Source organism: Stegostoma tigrinum, chromosome 1, assembly GCF_030684315.1.
Source record: "Stegostoma tigrinum isolate sSteTig4 chromosome 1, sSteTig4.hap1, whole genome shotgun sequence".
Classification (NCBI taxonomy): domain Eukaryota; kingdom Metazoa; phylum Chordata; class Chondrichthyes; order Orectolobiformes; family Stegostomatidae; genus Stegostoma; species Stegostoma tigrinum.
Genome location: NC_081354.1, coordinates 68,559,164 through 68,579,623, shown reverse-complemented (window position 1 = coordinate 68,579,623; position 20,460 = coordinate 68,559,164). Strand labels below are relative to the sequence as shown.

Below are 20,460 nucleotides of genomic sequence, written 5' to 3'. Positions count from 1 at the left end.
CAGCCCTTCAGTTTTAAAATGTCAACATTGCAAGACTGAACTTCAGAACTGACATGGCTCTGTCTTCAGTACTTACTTAATGTAGGTTGCTAAATCTGTGGCTAAAATGGCTTGCTCAATCATTTTCAGTGTCATTTTGTACTCATCCAGAGAAAGGCCACTCAGAATTTGGTTTCCCTGGAGGAAAATTCACAATTCACACATATTCACAAAATGTTAATTAATTACATATTAATATATCTGGATTTTAATTATTATCCATTCTTTTCATGCTTGATTTGGATAGGAGTTGTGATTCAAGTTAGTATCTCTGACATAACGATGATTATTAATAATGAAAATAATAATAATGAGTTTTAAACCTTGCACACTGATTAAATCCAAATTATAACAATGATCGGTCTCCACCAGCCACGTATTAACAATGTTTACTCATGAAATGGAAACAGCACATCATAAATATCACATGTATCAGTAGATAAATACAAACGCAAAAATTGTTATGCTGGATTGCTAACTATTTTGTGATCTTTGAACACCAGGGAACCAAATATTTTTTGTCAATCTACAACCACAAGATGGTTTGTATTCATTAGGATGCTGAAAATTATCCTGGGGCTGAACAACATGTCTGGATTCTCAGATTTGCTGGGATCCAAAGTGCATGTTGCTAGGCCAACATTACTCAAAGTAGAAGTGATTGGCTTAATCTAGTTGCCTGTGCCAGGTATTAAGGATGGAGCAGAAATAGTATCTACGCTTTAAATTTAAAAATTAAAAAGTCTTTTAACTGTTCCAGGTTTTCTCCTAGAATAAGTAAGACTTACAACATAGATGCTTGATTTAAAGATTTTTAGGACTCTTAGTTTTCCAAAATAATTTTATTAATTGCATAGTAACAATGATTTCTTTGTGTTGTGCCATATAAACTGTATTCCCAATGTTTTTTTTTAATTGCTGCGCATATACATTTTTAACATTCTGACACCGAGAGCACACTGTAATTGTGAAAATATTATTTGTAAGGTTTCCCTCACCTAATGTCAAGATGTATAACTAACACAATTTCTGTACTTCCTATAGATTTTCAAAATGTTATGCAATGCAAAGAAAAATACCATTTTGAGTGAATTTCTAGGCCAGTTATGTAAATTTAATACTGACTGAAACTCTTTTAGGCATTTTACATCTTGTGTTAAACTCAACTTCCTACACCATAATGATTTCCAAACATAGCAAAGTAAATGTCTTTGAGTCTTCTGATAAAAGTAAAGAATTTGCAGAATTCACTCAAGGCACAATACAGAATGCAGGCAAATTCTGAAAATAAATCGATGGCCCTTGCACTTTTTGAGCATCAACATTATTAATTAGAATAAAGCAGTAAGAAGCAATCAGTCACTTACAGGAGAGTTGAGTATCATGACACATTGATCAAAGTGATGATGCTCCATCGTGGAGTGACAGTAAAGTTGAGCCAGGGGGTGCTCACTCCTACACAAAGGCAATCATACAAAAGAGTCTTATATCAATACTTCATATTTTTTACTGACAGAAACCACTTGAACGATAATGTGTTAAATTGGCTGTTTTTGTAAATGTTTCACAGTTGAAGCATATTGTACTACTGCACATCTAGAAGGAAGGCCAACAGGGAATGATATGGTTACTAGCCATTGTCTATAGCACTACTGAGCAAGGGAAGGAAAACAATTAAACTGCAGGATGAAAGAGAGCTTGTGGATTAAAAAGCAATAGCAGAGATTAACATTTAGAAAATTGCAAAGTAAATACAGCAATATGTAAACCTACATTACACATACCAACGACTCAGTGACGCACTCATACCTCATAGTTATGGAAGTTGTAGGTTCAAATTCCAACACAGAGGCAGAGTACAAAAGCCAGACTGAATTTTCAATCCAACAATGAGCCATAGCTTTACTGATGAAGATGCCATTGTTCAGATTGGATGCTAAGATCTCATCTGTCCTCTGAGGTGGACATGAATATTCTTGACACTATATGGAGTTCACAAAGTGTCCAAGCAATATACATCTCTTAATTAACAGCTAATACAAATTGTCCACTCATTGATATTATTGCTTTTTTGGGGACCTTGCTGTATTTATACATAACATTAACACTTCAGAAGTATTTTGTTGGCTGTAAAATACTCACATTATTCTGAGATCATGAAATGTGTGATACAAGTGCAAGTTCATTCTTTTCCTTTAATCAACCCAAGTCTCAGAGTACCAGCTGTGATATTCATGCTTTACATATAGGTGTGATAGGAATAGTGACCTTCTTGGTAAGCTCAGGGAGTAGGCTATAAGACCATAAGACCATAAGACATAGGAACAGAATTAGGCCATTCAGCCCACAGAGTCTGCTCTGCATTCAATCATGGCTGAAATGTTTCTCAACTCCATTCTCCTGCCTTCTTCCTGTAACCTTTAAGAACCTATCTAACTATCTCTGTCTTAAATACACCCAATGACTTGGCCTCCGTAGCCTTCTGCCGCAATGAGTTCCACAGATTCACAACCCTCTGGCTGAAGAAGTTCCTTCCCATCTCCGTTCTAAAGGGTCATCCTTTCACTGTGAGACTGTAACCTCAGGTCACAATCTCTCCTACCAGTGGAACCATCTCCATACATTGTATTCCTATAGTACAAGCTCGACAAATCAATACATAGATAAATATTGATAAATAGAGTCATACAGCTATACTGCATGGAAGCAGACCGTTCGGTCTAACTCGTCCATGCAGATATCCCAAATTTATCTCGTCCCATTTACCAGAATTTGGCCCATATCCCTCTAAACCCTTCCTATTCATATACACATCCGGATGCCTTATAAATGTTATAATTGTACCAGCCTCCACCACTTCCTCAGGCAGCTCATTCCATATATGCACCAGCCTCTGTGTGAAAAAGTTGTCCCTTAGGTCCCTTGTATATCTTTCTCCTCTCATCTTAAAGCTATGCCCTCTAGTTTCAGGCTCCCCTACCCCTGGATCTTGCCTATTCATCTTATCCATGCCCCTCATGATTTTATAAACTTCTATAAGGTCACCCCCAGCCTCTCCAAGCCACTTAGCATCCTGGCTTGGAAATATGTCACCGCTCCTTTAATGTTGTTGGGTTAAAATCCTGGCTCTTCCACCCAATAGCATTGTGGTTGCATTTAAACCAAATGCAGGCTGCAGCGGTTCAAGAAGGCAGCTCATCAACACTGTCACAAAGGCTGGGCAATAAATGTTGGCCCAGCCTGTGATGCCCACATCCCATGAATGAATGAGAAAAAGTATAAGGCAGACAAAGCATTATCAGCACAGGTAGCCAAAAGCTCTGCCAAAGAGAAAGGAATATTTTAGATGAGGAGAAAGAGTTAGAGATCGGGCAATTTAGGTAACACATTCCAGAGTTTCGGGTCTAAATAACTAAATGCACAACAACCAATTGGCCAAGTAACGGAAGTTAGAGATGATCAGTAGGCCAGGAGATCTTGGCGGACTGCAGAACTAGAGGAATTTACAGAGGTAGCAAAGCCATGAATCTATTTGAAAATCATAGGGAAAGTGCATTTAAATACCAAGCCACATCCAAACATTGATAACATCAATAACTAATAAATATCGTATCCAAAGTATGCAAAAGGCTCATACCTCTTTATGAAAGCATTGTTCACCCCTCGGTGGTCCAGATCATGGCTCAGGGTTGCTATAATGAGGGCTAAAATCTCCAGGTCTGTTAACTTGTTCTGTACCAACAGATGAAAACAATGGAAATATGAAATTCTCAATACTCAGACTACTTGACATTTACAACGCCAGGTAGAATATGAACAAGAGGAGGATGAGGTAACAAAAAGAGCCTACAGCATTGTGATTTTTTCTAATCCAGCCAGTAGTTAGGGATTTTGAATGCACTGCCTTGGAATGCGATGGAGATAGTTGCATTTGTGGCTTTGAAGTTGGAATTAGATAAGCCCCTCAGGGGAAAAATAATTGCAGGGGTAAGGAGAAAGGGTGGTGAAGTTGCATCAAATCAATTGCTGTTGGTGTGGACCTTACTCGGATTCGATAGGTTGAATGGCCTCATAATGCTGTATCAATTCTATGAGTCTACTCCTAGATTTTGAGGTTGGTTGGCTCACCAAGCTGATTTATTGTTCCATGAGTACAAGAGTACATGAACACCAACTGGCTACAAAAAGACAAAGAATACTCGCTCATCTCAACCCACATGGACAAGGAGAACCACGACTTCGACTGGGACAGCACTAAGATCCTGAGATTGGCACGAGAATTCCTGGAAGCATGGCACTCCACGAAACAGGCTATTAATAAACACATTGAACTCGACCCCATAGACATTCCACTACAGAGGAAACCTGGAAGGGAGGCAATCCATCGTAAATGACCCCAGAGTTTAAGAACCAGGCGGGAAAACACACCGATGCTTCATCAGAGGCTGCACTGAGGATGTTGCCAAGCACGTAAAGAAACGTCTGTGAAACAACAAACCAGCTCAGTGAGCCAACCAACCTCAACACCCACAACCCGAGCTACAGATCTATTCCAAAACTCCTGGATTCTTTAATGAAAATCAGGATGATTTTACAAAGGGCAGCACGTATGTCTGAAGTTGAAATTTCACCCCAATTTCCCCTGACTCACTGCAAGCTACGCCACAGGAAGTTTTACTTAATGGTAAAATAAGCTCAGGAAATGTGATGGACTACAACCTGCCCTTTCATTTCAAGAATATAAAAACAAGGGAACAGCAGTGGTCTATTCGACCTGTTGAGCCTACTTTGCTATTTAACATGACCATGATTGATCAAACACTTCAAAAGCCTTTTCCCCACACTATCCCTATAACCTTTATGGTGTTGCTAATCAGAAATCTATCATTTTTTTTCTTTAAACATGCACAAAGATTGAGCCTTCTCAGCCTCCTGCGGTACGGAATTCCAAAGATTCACAACCCTCCAAATAAAAAAAACATCTCCTCATCTCAGTCCTCAATTGCATCCCTTTTCAGAACTGGTATCTCCTGGTTCTAGACTAGCCAACCAGCGGAAACACCTAACCGACATCTACCCTGTCTATCTCTTTATGGTTTTCAATGATTGATTGATTAATTGATTTATTTATTGTCACAGGATCATCTTCCATTCTCAAAATTTTACAGGGTACAGGCCCAGTTTACACAAATCTCTCATCATGGGACATCTTGGGGGCATATCTGGTGACCATTTGTTGTCTTTCATCTATGGCAATTGTATCATTCCTGAGGTAAGGAGACCAAAACTTCACATAGTAAACTTCACACAGTTTTCCCAGTGTGGTCTAACCCAGCTCCTATACAACTGAAGCACAACTTCACTCAAATCCTTTTGTGATAAACGTTAACATTCCAGGATCCACATTTGAATCTAGCATAATGAAATGAATGGTATAGTTCCACAATTAATGCAAGGATTCCACCAAAGCATGTTTAGAAAGTTTTAAACTAAGAGCCACAGTATAGTCAGGGCCAAGACACCGTCAGCTTTCCAAATTAATTCTCAATCATTTTAGTACCATCAGTAACCAAACACACGGCAAGCGTGAGAAAGGAAATGTTACACTGGCACAGTAGAAGGTGCTATTTTGTGATTACCAAAATGATCATTTCTGCAGAGGGAAACCCATATGTATTATGTGCTTGACAAGGGAATCAGGAGGGGAGTCAAAAGGAGAAAGCACTGGATAAATTTTAAAAATTAACAAGTTCGCAACAAATTTTCAAACCATGTGAACACTCCCGTAATGGCAGAATGAAATCACAACATTTTTCACCTTTTGACTCCTCCCACTTCCTACAGACTAAGGGGGTGGCCATGGGCACCCGCATGGGCCCCAGCTATGCCTGCCTCTTTGTAGGTTACGTGGAACAGTCCCTCTTCCGCACCTACACAGGCCCCAAACCCCACCTCTTCCTCCGGTACATTGATGGCTGTATCGGCGCCGCCTCTTGCTCCCCAGAGGAGCTCGAACAGTTCATCCACTTCACCAACACCTTCCAACCCAACCTTCAGTTCACCTGGGCCATCTCCAGCACATCCCTCACCTTCCTGGACCTCTCAGTCTCCATCTCAGGCAACCAGCTTGTAACTGATGTCCATTTCAAGCCCACCGACTCCCACAGCTACCTAGAATACACCTCCTCCCACCCACCCTCCTGCAAAAATTCCATCCCCTATTCCCAATTCCTCCGCCTCCGCCGCATCTGCTCCCACGATAAGACATTCCACTCCCGCACATCCCAGATGTCCAAGTTCTTTCAGGACCGCAACTTTCCCCCCACAGTGATTGAGAACGCCCTTGACCGCGTCTCCCGCATTTCCCGCGACACATCCCTCACACCCCGCCCCCGCCACAACCGCCCCAAGAGGATCCCCCTCGTTCTCACACACCACCCTACCAACCTCCGGATACAACGCATTATCCTCCGACACTTCCGCCATTTACAATCCGACCCCACCACCCAAGACATTTTTCCATCCCCTCCCCTGTCTGCTTTCCGGAGAGACCACTCTCTCCGTGACTCCCTTGTTCGCTCCACACTGCCCTCCAACCCCACCACACCCGGCACCTTCCCCTGCAACCGCAGGAAATGCTACACTTGTCCCCACACCTCCTCCCTCACCCCCATCCCAGGCCCCAAGATGACATTCCACATTAAGCAGAGGTTCACCTGCACATCTGCCAATGTGGTATACTGCATCCACTGTACCCGGTGCGGCTTCCTCTACATTGGGGAAACCAAGCGGAGGCTTGGGGACCGCTTTGCAGAACACCTCCGCTCAGTTCGCAACAAACAACTGCACCTCCCAGTCGCAAACCATTTCCACTCCCCCTCCCATTCTCTTGATGACATGTCCATCATGGGCCTCCTGCACTGCCACAATGATGCCACCCGAAGGTTGCAGGAACAGCAACTCATATTCCGCCTGGGAACCTTGCAGCCATATGGTATCAATGTGGACTTCACCAGTTTCAAAATCTCCCCTTCCCCTACTGCATCCCCAAACCAGCCCAGTGCATCCCCTCCCCCCACTGCACCACACAACCAGCCCAGCTCTTCTCCCCCCACCCACTGCATCCCAAAACCAGTCCAACCTGTCTCTGCCTCCCTAACCGGTTCTTCCTCTCACCCATCCCTTCCTCCCACCCCAAGCCGCACCCCCAGCTACCTACTAACCTCATCCCACCTCCTTGACCTGTCCGTCTTCCCTGGACTGACCTATCCCCTCCCTACCTCCCCACCTACACCCTCTCCACCTATCTTCTTTACTCTCCATCTTCGGTCCGCCTCCCCCTCTCTCCCTATTTATTCCAGTTCCCTCCCCCCATCCCCCTCTCTGATGAAGGGTCTAGGCCCGAAACGTCAGCTTTTGTGCTCCTGAGATGCTGCTTGGCCTGCTGTGTTCATCCAGCCTCACATTTTATTATCTTGGAATCTCCAGCATCTGCAGTTCCCATTATCTCTGATACTATTTTTCACCTCATTTAACTCCAAGTACTAATGAGTATATTCTCCAAAATTTATTTTAATTCCAAGTTTAAAAAAAATTACTGAAAGGAACTAAGCAATTTATAATCATAAGAAATTAACACATTAAAATCAAAGCACACATGACAATAAAGGATATTCTATTCTATCGAGGTGGTGTACTGACACTGACAGAGAACTGGTTGGCAGACAGGAAACAAAGATAAGGAATGCATTTTTTTCCAAGTGGCAGCCAGTGACTTGTGCAGTATTGCAGGAGTCAGCGCTTGAACTCCAGATATTCATTCTACATATGAATGATTTAGATGAAGGAACAAAGTGTAATATCTTTAAATTTGCAGACGATACAAAACTAGATGGGAGGGTGAACCATGAGGAGGATGCAGAGATGTTTCAAAGTGATTTGGACAAACTGAGAAAAGGAATAAACACACTGCAGATGAAGTATCATGTGGATTAGTGTGAGGTTACCCACTTCAATAGGAAAAAACCTGGATGGCAGATTGTTATCTGAACGGCGATAGATTAGCAAAGAGGGAGGTGCAACAAGACCCGGGAGTCCTTGTAGATCAGTCACTGAAAGTAAACATGTGGGTGCAGCAGGCAGCGAATGAGGCTATTAGTATGACCTTCATAGTGTTGTTTCAAATATAGGAGCTGGGCTTTGCTGGGATCATAACTGGAGTATTGTGTGTAGTTTTGTCTTCTCATCTGAAAAAGAATATTCTAGCTATGGAGGGAGTGCAACAAAAATTTACCAGACTGATTCCTGAGATGGCAGGACTGATGTATGAAGAGACATATGATCGGTGAGGACTACATTCACTGGAATTAAAAAAAATGAGGGATGATCTAATAGAAGCCTATAAAAATTGAACAGGACTAGACAGGGTAATCACAAGAAGGATGTTCAGAATGACCAGGGAGTCCAGAATCAGAGGCAACATTCTAAGGATACTGAATAGGTCATTTAGGACAGAAATTTTTTTTTTCATCGAGACAGTGGTGAGCCTGTGGAATTCTTTTCCACAGAAAGGGATTGAGGCCAAAAGATTAACAGTTTCCCAGAAGAGGTTTAATAGAGATCTTAGACTGAAAGTAATCAAAGGGCATTGAGAGTATATGGGAATAGGGTGCCGAGTTGGGTATCAGTCATGATTATACTGAAGGGCAAAGCAAGCTTAACGGCCAAATAGCCTATTCCTGCTCCTGTTGTTTATTTTTCAGTAATTAATATTATTGACTTAGATGTGCATCTAATTGATGGATACAAATGACAAGGAAAATCAAACATGTTTATTTAAAATCAGTATTAGTTGAGGTTTTTAACAATTCTATGGAAAATCTAACATTAAATTATCCAAGGGTTGTTATTCTGGCCATTAGATCAGCAATATTGTAGCTACAAATGTTCTCCAGTGCAACTGAGCACAGTTCTAGCATTGTGTGTAACATGTATGGAAAAGCAGGGATCTAAACAATAATCAACACAAATGAAGAAGTCAAAAGATAAAATGAACAGCAACGAACCTGAATCTTGCCAGATTTCAGCACAGCAAACATGCATTGAGCAGTATTAAATGCATGTCTCCAATTGTGATATGCTACATGTCTTCGATAATTTTTCTTAACGCTTAAAATCCAGCGGCAAAGAACCTGTAACAGGAAAAGATCAAAAGGTTATGCAATTATCCATGCATATCTAGGATCCACTCAGGCTGATAATGAAGATGCCCCTCTGACAGGGCGGCACAGTGGCTCAGTAGTTAGCACTGCAGCCTCACAGTGCCAGGGACCGAGCTTCAATTCCAGCCTCAGGCAACTATCTATGCAGAGTTTGCACATTCTTCCCGTGCCTGCGTGGGTTTCCTCCCACGATCCAAAGATGTGCAAATTAGGTGGGTTGACCAGGCTAAATTGCCCGTAGTGTTCAGGGGTGCGTGGGTTATAGGGAGATTGGTCTGGGTGGGATGCTCCAAGGGGCGGTGTGGACTTGTTGGGCCAAAGGGCCTGTTTCCACATTGTAGGGAATCTAATCTCTCTGTCCATTTTTAGTTTAGTAGCTTGCAAATAACTGCTTAGCAGAGACGTTGTTAAAATATAGCATGTTAAAAATATTGAATTCCTCTTCCAGCCATTTTGGCGATGTTAGGCACACTGCATACTTCCAGTTCATGCTGTCAGAGTAGGCCAGATTATGATGTCTATTGTCTTGCTGCTCTAAAAACTGCACTTGTTAATGAGCCTAGCACCAAGATGACTTAGTATGACAAACAGCCCTGAGTAGTCCAGGCAGTACTTGCTAAAGTAGGGATCCAAATATAAGTTGCTCTATAACTGCAAATGATCAACTTATTAAATAAACCTGTTTGAGATTTTCAATTAAGTTGAACCAAAGCTATTTACCAATCCAGTATGAGAGTATTAATTCTGTGTTTGGGAACACAATATAGGTGTACAATGTGGTGATCAGCAATAGAAACAAAGCCATGGACAGGCAGTGCCTCAGCAATCTCACTAATCTGTTGGAGAACAGATCGCTGGACTGTTGTGGCACCTGGCTAACTCCTTTGAGCATTCAAGCCCACAGCCATGCTAACAGCTGGATGTGAGTTTGCTCGCTGAGCTGGAAGGTTAGTTTTCAGACGTTTTGTCACCGTTTTTTTTATTTGAAAAAACATACTTTATTCATAAGATGTACAAAAAATAAAACATATTTATACACCTACACACTCATGCAAGCCGCTCCGGGTTACCCAGGGGGGTACATACATCAACTAAAGGAAAAAAACAAACAAAGAAGGAAAAAAAAACAAAGCAAAGAAACCGCTCTGGCAGTTGTCACCCGGCACAGTCCCAGTTGGCCCCCTGACCAGTTGGGGAAGGCGCCAGCTGGGCCCAGGTACAGGATAGGGCCCTTTTTTCTATTCTGGACGAGAGGTTTCATACAGTGGTCTTTCCCCACCGCGCCTTGGCGGCGGCTGCCCCAAGCTTTAGCGCGTCCCTCAGCACGTAGTCCTGGACCTTGGAGTGCGCCAGTCTGCAACATTCAATCGGGGTCAGTTCTTTCAGCTGGCAGACCAGCAAGTTGCGGGCAGACCAAAGAGCATCTTTCACCGCATTGATGGTCCTCCAGGCGCAGTTGATGTTGGTCTCGGTGTGCGTCCCCGGAAACAGCCCGTAGAACACGGAGTCCCACGTCACGGAGCTGCTCGGGACGAACCTCGACAAATACCACTGCATCCCCCACCAGACCTCCTGCGCATAGGCACACTCCAGAAGGAGGTGATCGACAGTCTCATCCCCCCCAGCAGCCACCTCGAGGGCAGCGTGCGGTGGCGCAGAGATTCCGGGCATGCATAAAGGATCTCACTGGCAGAGCCCCTCTCACCGCCAGCCAAGCAATGTCCTTGTACTTGTTTGAAAGTTCTGGCGATGAGGCATTCTGCCAAACGACTTTGGCAGTCTGTGTGAGGAACCACACGACGGGATCCACCCTCTCCTTTTCCCGAAGGGTCCCGAGGATACTACGTGCTGACCACTGCCTGATGGCTTTGTGGTCAAAGGCGTTTCCTTTCAAAAATTTCTCCACGAAGGACAGGTGGTACGGAACGGTCCAACTACTCGGAGTGTTCCGCGGCAACGAGGCCAGGCCCATCCTTCGCAACACCGGGGACAGGTAGAACCTCAGTAAGTAGTGACACTTGGTGTTTGCGTACTGAGGATCTACGCACAGCTTGATGTAGCCGCACACAAAGGTAGCCATCAGGGCGAGGGTGGCGTTCGGTACGCCCTTTCCCCCATTTTCCAGGTCTTTGTACATGGTGTCCCTGCGGACCTGGTCCATCTTCGACCCCCAAATGAAGTGGAAGATGGCCCAGGTGACCGCAGCAGCGCAGGTCCAGGGAATAGGCCAGGCCTGCGCCACATACAACAGTACCGAAAGCCCCTCGCACCTGACAACCAGGTTCTTACTCGCGATGGAGAGGGAACGGAGCGTCCACCTGCCCAGCTTCTGCTTCAATTTGGTGATACGCTCCTCTCAAGTCTTAGTGCACGCCCCAGCTCCACCAAACCAAACACCCAGCATCTTCAGGTAGTCTGTCCTGACGGTGAAGGGGATGAAGGAGCGGTCGTCCCAGTTCCCGAAGAACATGACCTCGCTCTTACCCCTAATGACTTTGGCACCCGAGGCCAGTTCAAACTGGCCGCAGATGTCCAATAGTCTACTCACCGACCAACGATCGGTGCAGAAGACGGCGACATCGTCCATGTACAGGGAGGTCTGGACCTGAAGGCCTCCGCTGCCTGGGATAGTCATGCCCTTCAGGCTCACATCCTTTCTGATGGATGCGGTGAAGGGCTCCACACAGCACACGAACAAGGCAGGAGAGAGCGGGCAGCCCTGCCTGACTCCAGATCGAACAGGAAAACTGTCCGATTCCCACCCGTTGATCGAGACTATGCTAACGATGTTGGTGTAGAGCAGCCGGATCCAATTGCAGGTGCCCTCCCCGAAACCCAATTTGGAGAGGACATCCCTCATGTAAGCAAGGGAGACCCTGTCGAAGGCCTTCTCCTGGTCCAGGCTGACGAGGCAAGTGTACACCCGCCTGTCCTGTACGTAGGCGATCGTATCCCTGATGAGCGCGAGGCTCTCAACGATCTTCCTGCTCGGCACAGCACAGGGTTGGTCAGGGTGAATCACTGACTCCAGGACAGACCTGACCCGGTTGGCTATGACCTTGGCCAGGATTCTGTAGTCCACGTTCAATCGTGAAATGGGACGCCATTTCTTAATTTCTTCCCTCTCCCCCTTCTCTTGTAAATGAGGGTGATGATGCCCTTCCTCATGGACTTGCACATTTCCCCTGCCCGAAGCGCACTATCGTACACCTCCAGCAGGTCCTGGCCGACCAGGTCCCACAGAGTGGAATACAGCTCGACCGGTAAGCCATCGCTCCTGGGAGTCCTATTCCTCTCCAAGGACCTGAGGGCTCTGGTCAGCTCGTCCAGGGATATCAGCCGGTCCAGCCACTCCCTCGTGCTATCGTCTGAGACCTCTGTGATAGACGACAGGAACGACTCGGAGGCCGTGCTGTCCGTGGGCTTCGTGTCGTACAGTCCGGCATAGAAGGATCTGCTGATCCTCAAAATGTCGGGCCGAGATGACGTCACCGAGCTGTCATCCTCCTTCAGCCGGCTAAGCACTGAGCTCTGTTTGTGCACCTTCTGAAAGAAGAAACGCGAGCACGTCTCGTCCTGCTCCACGGAGCAGACCCTGGACCGGAAGATTATCCTGGAGGCCTCCGCGGCGAAGAGCGAGGCTTACTGGCCCCTCACCTCGCGGAAGTCCTCCGTGACATCGACCCCCATCAACTGCAGAAGGAGCAGCTTCTGCACCCTTTTCTGGAGTCGCGACAGCTTTCCCCGCCTCTCTCTCGCCTTCCGAACACCCTTGAGGACAAAGAACCTCTTGATGTTCTCCTTCACCGTCTCCCACCAGTCGCCCAGAGACTCAAAGAGGGGTTTCATGGTTCTCCAACCGGCGTACTCCCTCTTAAGCTCCTCGACGTTCTCTGGGGTCAACAGAGTCGTGTTGAGCTTACATGTCCCCTAGCCGGCCAGCTGGTTGTCCTGTAAGTGACAGTCGGCTAGCAGGAGGCAGTGGTCAGAGAAGAACACCGGCTCGACGCTGGTGGACCTGACGGAGAACGCCCGTGACACAAACAGGAAGTCTATCCTTGAGCGAATAGACCTGTCTGGCCGCGACCAGGTGTACCTCCGCTGCGCTCCGTCTGCAGGGGCGCTGAAGACGTCGAGCAGCTTGGCGTCCTTCAACATGCCCATCAGGAATCTGGACGTGATGTCCAGTTGACTCCCCCCACCCGCTGTCCCCACGCCAGATCTTCCATCTGCATCGATGATGCAGTTGAAGTCTTTGCCAAGGATGACCGGCCTGGACGTAGCCAGCAGGGGTGGAAGCCGCTGCAAGACGGCCAACCGCTCATTCCGTACCGCTGGGGTGTACACGTTGATCAGCCTCAGGGGAGCATTCCTGTAGGTGACGTCAGCCACTAGGAGGCGCACCCCCACCACCTCCTGAACTTGAGAGATGGTGAAGTCGCGCCCCCGCAGCAGAATAGCCAGGCCCGAGGAGCGGCAGTCGTTACCCCCTGACCAGATCGAAGGCCCACAGGTCCAGGCGCCGGACCATTTCCCGTACCTGCCGAGGTGCAGTATCCCGCACTCCTGCAGAAACAGGAGGTCCGCCTTGATGGTGGTCAGGTAGGCCAACGTGGACACACATCTTGCGGTGGACTTGACACTGCACACATTAATGCTCGCAACTCGTACCCCCATTGTGGTCAGTGACCGCAGTACCCTTCCCAAGTCCAAGTCCAGCCCATCCATCTGTCCCTTCATGTCCATTGCCCGGGCTAACTGCTGGATGCTCTCCGGGCTGAGGAAACCATCCGTGCTGCCTTCTGGGTGGCATCCCCCCGTCAGGGGTGCGGAGGCAGGAGGTTCCGGCTCTGGGTCAGGCTGGGGACGCGCTGTTTCCTCCTTCCCGCCTGGAAGTTCCAGGGGGCCCTCCAGTGCCTCAGCGGCACTTGACTGGGTGTTGGAGGGAGCCTCAGGATGCCTCCCGTCTGTCGATCACCTCCTTCTGGAGTGTGCCTATGCGCAGGAGGTCTGGAGGGGGATGCAGTGGTATTTGTCGAAGTTCGTCCCGAGCAGCTCCGTGACGCGGGACTCCGTGTTCTACGGGCTGTTTCCTGGGACGCACACTGAGACCAATATCAACTGCGCCTGGAGGACCATCAATGCGGTGAAAGATGCTCTTTGGTCTGCCCGCAACTTGCTGGTCTGCCAGCTGAAAGAACTGACCCCGACCGAGTGTTGCAGACTGGCACACTCCAAGGTCCAGGACTACGTGCTGAGGTACGCGCTAAAGCTTGGGGCAGCCGCTGCCAAGGTGCGGTGGGGAAAGACCACTGTATGAAACCTCTCATCGAGAATAGAAAAAAGGGCCCTATCTGGTAACTGGGCCCAGCTGGCGCCTTCCCCAACTGGTCAGGGGGCCAACGGGGACTGTGCGGGGTGACGACTGCCGGGGTATTTTCTTTGCTTTGTTTTTTTTCTTCTTTGTTTGTTTGTTTTTTTCCTTTAGTTGTTGTCCGTACCCCCAGGTAACCCGGAGCGGCTTGCATGACTGGGTGGGTGTATAAATGTTTTATTTTTTGTACATCTTATGAATAAAGTATATTTTTTCAAATAAAAAAAAGGTGACGAAACGTCTGAAAACTAACCTTCCAGCTCAGCAAGCAAACTCACATCCAGAACCTCAACCTGAGCTACAAATCTTCTCAAAACTTGCTAACACTAACAGCTGTCTGGGAAAATGGTACAGATTCCTTCAAGTTTAGTTTTTAAAGAAAAAGCAAAGTAAAATATACTTCAAAACGTTCTTTTCCACAGCCAAAGCAACCTCTTGCATTAGCAAGAATATATTTTGTTCAATAGAACTCCATTCTTTCAAACTAATTAGTCGTTTGTATATTTTTCACTTACTGGATAAAAATATTGAAGCATGTGTTATGTTCATAAAGGTTGCTCAAGCATCATTTAAGTTTATAGAATTCATAATTTACAATTGTTGCAGATTCTACAAACCCCACTTTACCTCGTATTTCATCTGGAAGTTCTGTAAAAAATTCAGATCCTGGAACATCCGGATGGCAGCCAGCGTCGTTTCAACTTCGGTCAGGTCAAAATCACTGAAGCTAAAATCCAGCAACTTCAGTGAATGAGCAGAAGGGACAGTCATAGCCTGAAAAACAGGGAACATGATAAAAATGCTAACGATCACATTTAAAGATTTACTGGATTGTTTCCACTTCAATGGTCAATTCCAGTTTGTGAGTAATGATTGAACAAAAGCAGCTTACCTCGTGTCACAAGGTTGTACTTGAGACACATTGAAGTGAAGGTGGACAGTTTCTGTTTGTCAAAACACATGCAGAGAGTAGATAACAACTTGAACTCAGCCCATCTCCAACATGCCCGCATCGGGTTAAATGGAAATGAGTTTAGATATGCAAATATAAATCCCTCTAGAGAGGCAGGTTGGTGATCCTACTCTTTAAATGAACCATACTTAAAGGCATTTTCACCGTTATTGGATTTAATAGCATCAGACTGCCACTGTAACGGGGGTGAGGTTGTTGTCAGAGATCTAAAATTTAACTTCAGCTCAATGTCCTTCCTCAGTTCACTCTTGGGAAAGACTTGGTAACAATACTTGGTGGTCAGAAGCTTAATTCTATATTTGGGAAGTCTTTACATGGTGAACATTAGCTTATCTGATGCCATGGCTGCGTTAAGATCAGAATCTAAGTCGGGCAATCAGCATTTGCAGAAACAAAGGCTTGCTATCGTGGCAGCTGAGAAAAGATAATCGACATGGTAGCAGCAGAGGCACTGAGGACATTTAGAGGCACTACCCATGTGAGCAGGTGCACAGACAGAAATAAAAACACAAAATAATGGAAAAACTCATCAGGTCTGACAGCATTTATGGACTGAATGTTCCAGGCAAATTTGAGTTGGACTATCTGGGATTTGTCATGAGGCTCAATATTATGCCAGACTAAGTCTTGACCTATTCATGGGAAGTACCCTTAAGGGTTAGCTGATATCCAACAAAGGACCCCTTCTTTAAACATAGTGATGTCACACTGAGGAATTCCATTAATGAATGACAAATGTCTAAAACAAGGGGACATATATTTAAAGTGACGGGGGAAAGTTCAAGGGAGATGTGCGGGGCATGTTTTTTTACACAGAATAGTAGAATGTGGAACACGCTGCCAGGGATGGTGGTGGAGGCAGATACGATAGGGATGTTTAAGAGACTTTTAGAAAAACACATGAGTATGCAAGGAATGGAGGGATATGGACTAAGGACAGGCAGAAGGGATTAGTTTAATTTGGTGTCAGGTTCGGCACAATATCATAGGCTGAAGGGCCTGTTCCTGTGTTGTAGAATTCTATGTTCTATATGTAAACCACACAGCTCATCGTTAAAATGTTCATGACGCACTGGGATGTGCCCTTCACTACTGATCAGTGTGGTCTCTATTCTAATCAGTGTGTGCTACATTCTATACAGCAGAGTGCACCTCTGAGGATTAGAGGTGGAGGAAGAATAAGGCAGTCTCCACACAGCATCTGGTAGTGATCCTATTGGAAAGGAAGAGAAGTATGAACAGGAAAGTGAAGATGTGACATCAGTTAGCCACATCGATGCTTAGATGCCTCAGTACTGAACTGGCTTAAGGATTCAGCGAGTGATTCACTGAGATAGCACAAACTGCAGATGCTGGAGTCAGAGACAACGAAGTGTGAAGCTGGAGGAACACAGCAGGCCAGTCAGTAAGAGAGGAACAGCTTGGCTGATGTTTCGGGTCATGACTCTTCTTCAGAAAAAAGAAGGGTCCCGACACAAAGCATCATCTTTCCTGCTCCTCTGATGCTGTCTGGCCTGCTGTGTTCCTCCAGCTTCATACTTTGCTATCTCTTATAGCTAGTCATTCACACTAACGTAAAGTAAATGTCATATCCCTTTCACTGTTCCCTTCCCCATGGCTGACACAAAGCAGACCTGCAACAAAGTGTCCATTCATTACACATCCATCAACTGAGCTTTCTGAATTTATTTCTTCATAATTTTCAATAAATACCTGTAAGACAAATTGATACCAAGCAGGCAATGCAGGGTTCTGGGTTGCACTCAGTAATTTTCTGACTTTAGATCGTTCAAATCACCCAAGGTCCCTGGTTCTACACACTGGACTTATTTAGGGAATGTGAAATGAAGAAGACAGTAGACAGGTATTTCAGGGCAAAAGAATCTCTGTGTTTATTTAAATACAAAAAAAAAGTAAATGTAATGTAAGAAATGCAGGAAAACACAATAGGGAAATTGACACAATCAGCTATATAGGGGACAGCAATACTATTAAATACACTATTAGCTAGATTAAACATGATTGGAACTTAAAAGCAGAAGTTTTAATTACAGAAACTTTAATCAGCATTTCTACCCCTGGGGTCCTAATGCATTCTCACCACCCACCTTTGCCTTCCGGCTAGCTAGGTTGGAAACTTTGGCTCTCGGGAGTTTCGGCTCACCACTGAGAAAAACGTGATTTTGAAGTACAGTTGGCTGTTCCTGCTTGCTGTACCGAAAGCCTGGATGAAGACTTCAGGCTGTGTAGGCTTTTCAGTTTGGGTCCTGTCTGTTGATGTGGTAAAGTGCATAGTGGATCCATTGGGTAAGTATTTGGTTTTCCTTACTTTCTGCTGATTTTGCGGGCCTGGTTTTCACCTCAGGATGTGTCTGCAGTCTGTGGTATCAGTCAGGTCTTTGGTTTTCAGAATTTGTCAGTTCTTGTGTTTGCTGGTCATTGTCAGTTGCCATTGGCTCCCCTGGTTCAGAATAGGCCTGCATCAGTAGCTCTTGGAATTGCTGTGGGGATCCCCTTTCTGGAGATAACTGTTGGAATTAACAGCTGGAATAAACGGTTGGAATTCCTCTTCTGGAGGTAGTTCTTTGGAAAGTTCCTGGGGATGGATCATTGGAACACTTTCTCAGGTGAGATTGGGACTGCAGTTATATTGATTATTTTCACACCGTATCTGTGTTTTCCATTGCGTTACTGATGTAGCTTTTGAAGTCAATTGGTTTCCCTATTGTTAAGAGTATTTGTGAATGGATTTCAATTGAAAGTTGAATGCCTGGTACCTCTGTGAATGAATTTCGATTGATGTTGAATGTTTGGGTATCTCTGTAGGGTACCCCTGTGCTAGGTAGTCTGAAGTGTAAAGTTAGTTCTGGTCTAGAGTGTTTGGTTTGGTTGATTGTTCTCTTAGAGTGTAGGTGTAAGTTGGAATTCCAGGCTGAACAATAGCCCCAGACAGAAATCATTCTGGCTCTGTTGTGTGTTTGCAGCCTGAGCCCAAGATTTTGTCCAGTATTTTAAAAATGGGAAAAGTCCAGGGTCTTGTCCAGAATTTTAGATGATGTGGATTTTTGCACAACCTGATAGCAAGAATAAGTGTTACAAGAATGTGATTCAAATAATGCATTCTGTTTACTTTGAAGAAGAAGAGAAATGTAATAATGCTTTTCTAAACATTAATGTAATGAATTAGAAAGCTTTACTCCTTTTCCAGACTACTATGCTAGCTGGCATGGTATACAGATCTCAATCCTTAGACATCAATTAATTACAGATTCATGATACATTAATGAGATGAAGTTGAAAATGTTTCTTAAATGAATTAAGTTCATACCTGCTATGACCAATGTCATGCAAACTCTGGATATCATTCATATTAAATAGATCAGCAGATACCTCGGCCTTGGCTTTACAGTGACAGACTGATCTGTACCTTAAATTTCCCCAGCACAATGATAAAGATAACTGCAGCTGAGCCATGAGAAGTATAATGGTAAACTGAGCAAGAATGACAGAATTTTACAGTGCAAAAAACAGGCTATTTAGCCCATTGTACTTGTGCTAGATCACCAAATGAGCATCTCACCTAGTGATGACAGTGAGGACTCCATTCAATGTTTTTCCACTTCTGACCCACTGCCCACCTATCAGGCTGTAGCTCACATATTACTTCACTTCCTGAAAGCTGAACCTGACACAACATGGGCCCAGGTTAAGTTGTTTTAATAATGCTTTCATAACTCCAAAACCTGAAGAACATTAGCCATTTTAGCAGACAGATCAGGGCTCTGAGCAGTCTGTAAGTACCTGTTGAAGCCATAGCAATTGCACTATGTAGGAATAATAGGAAAAGGAGAATAAGGCTTTCCAGTTGCACTCTTCCTCCATCTCTAGAGGTATGCATGAGGATAAGAATGTCTTTTTGGATAAATTTCTATTGTCCATTTCCCTCACAAAAATTGTTCTTATTCATTATGTCCATTGTTGGGTTCTGGATGGTGGGTGGCCTTTCAATTTGTTTGATGTGAAGACGTGAATTGATAAAGGTCGAACTGCGGATGTTCAAGTGTGCTTGGTAGTTGCAGAACTACTCCATGTCGATAGCATTGGGGAGTGAAAGAAATGATGGGAAGAACAGTTGCCATTGTTTTTCCTGGGTTCATTCACTCACTGAAGTAACCTAAATAAAGTTTTCATTCACAAGGATACCCCAGGCAGCAATGGGAGCAACTGAGAGTGCATCACCCTTAGCACCTTCTTCTTCCTCTTCTTTCACATCATCCTTCACTCCCTATGCGTTTTCCAATGTTGTTCTGAACTCTTGGCTTCTTTTTGCTATAAGTTCAAGCCTCGCTGTGTTGTGCAGACCACAGCAAAACACAAGCACTCTACGGACTCAGTTCTAAGGAAGGGTCACCGGACTTGAAACGTTAACTCTGTTTTCTCCTCCACAGATGCTGCCAGACTCGCTAAGCTTTTCCAGCAACTTTGTTTTTGTTCCACTCTACGGACTCTGACTGGTACGTACTGACAGTAACTCCAGATCTGACCAGGAACCTGAAAAATCACTTTCAGCAAGTTTCAATCACATATTTCATGATGATTAGACGTTTATTGTAATGATGAAGGCATTAGACATCAGGTTTCCCATGAGAGCCAAGAGCCATGTTTGAAGGGGTTATTCCTTGCTGGATAACAGCCACCTCTTTGGATCTGTTTCTGGGCTAATTTCAGAACTGAGATTGCTGCAAGATGAGAGAACCATGCCAGTCGCCTGGGACTCTTTCAGCTTAAATATCATTTTATTATTGCACACCAATATTGCATTTATGGAGGGGAGGGCTTTACATTTGATCGAT

The 20,460-nt window shown here is 45.0% G+C and overlaps 1 protein-coding gene across 3 annotated transcripts in view; it reads right to left on the bottom strand.

The window, feature by feature from the left end:
• pde5ab (phosphodiesterase 5A, cGMP-specific, b) overlaps positions 1-20,460 on the bottom strand; it is a 129,756-nt gene that overhangs the window by 22,733 nt on the left and 86,563 nt on the right. For all 3 annotated transcript variants that reach the window (XR_009445776.1, XM_059646114.1, XM_059646112.1), the window contains exons 12-16: positions 15,262-15,408; positions 9,105-9,230; positions 3,677-3,771; positions 1,407-1,494; positions 77-177 (exon numbers count right to left, since the gene is read on the bottom strand). Coding sequence is in view for 2 of the 3 variants with exons in the window: in XM_059646114.1 (XP_059502097.1) it covers positions 77-177; positions 1,407-1,494; positions 3,677-3,771; positions 9,105-9,230; positions 15,262-15,408 (557 nt within the window). In the remaining variant the exon portion in view is untranslated. The remainder of the gene's footprint in view (positions 1-76; positions 178-1,406; positions 1,495-3,676; positions 3,772-9,104; positions 9,231-15,261; positions 15,409-20,460) is intronic.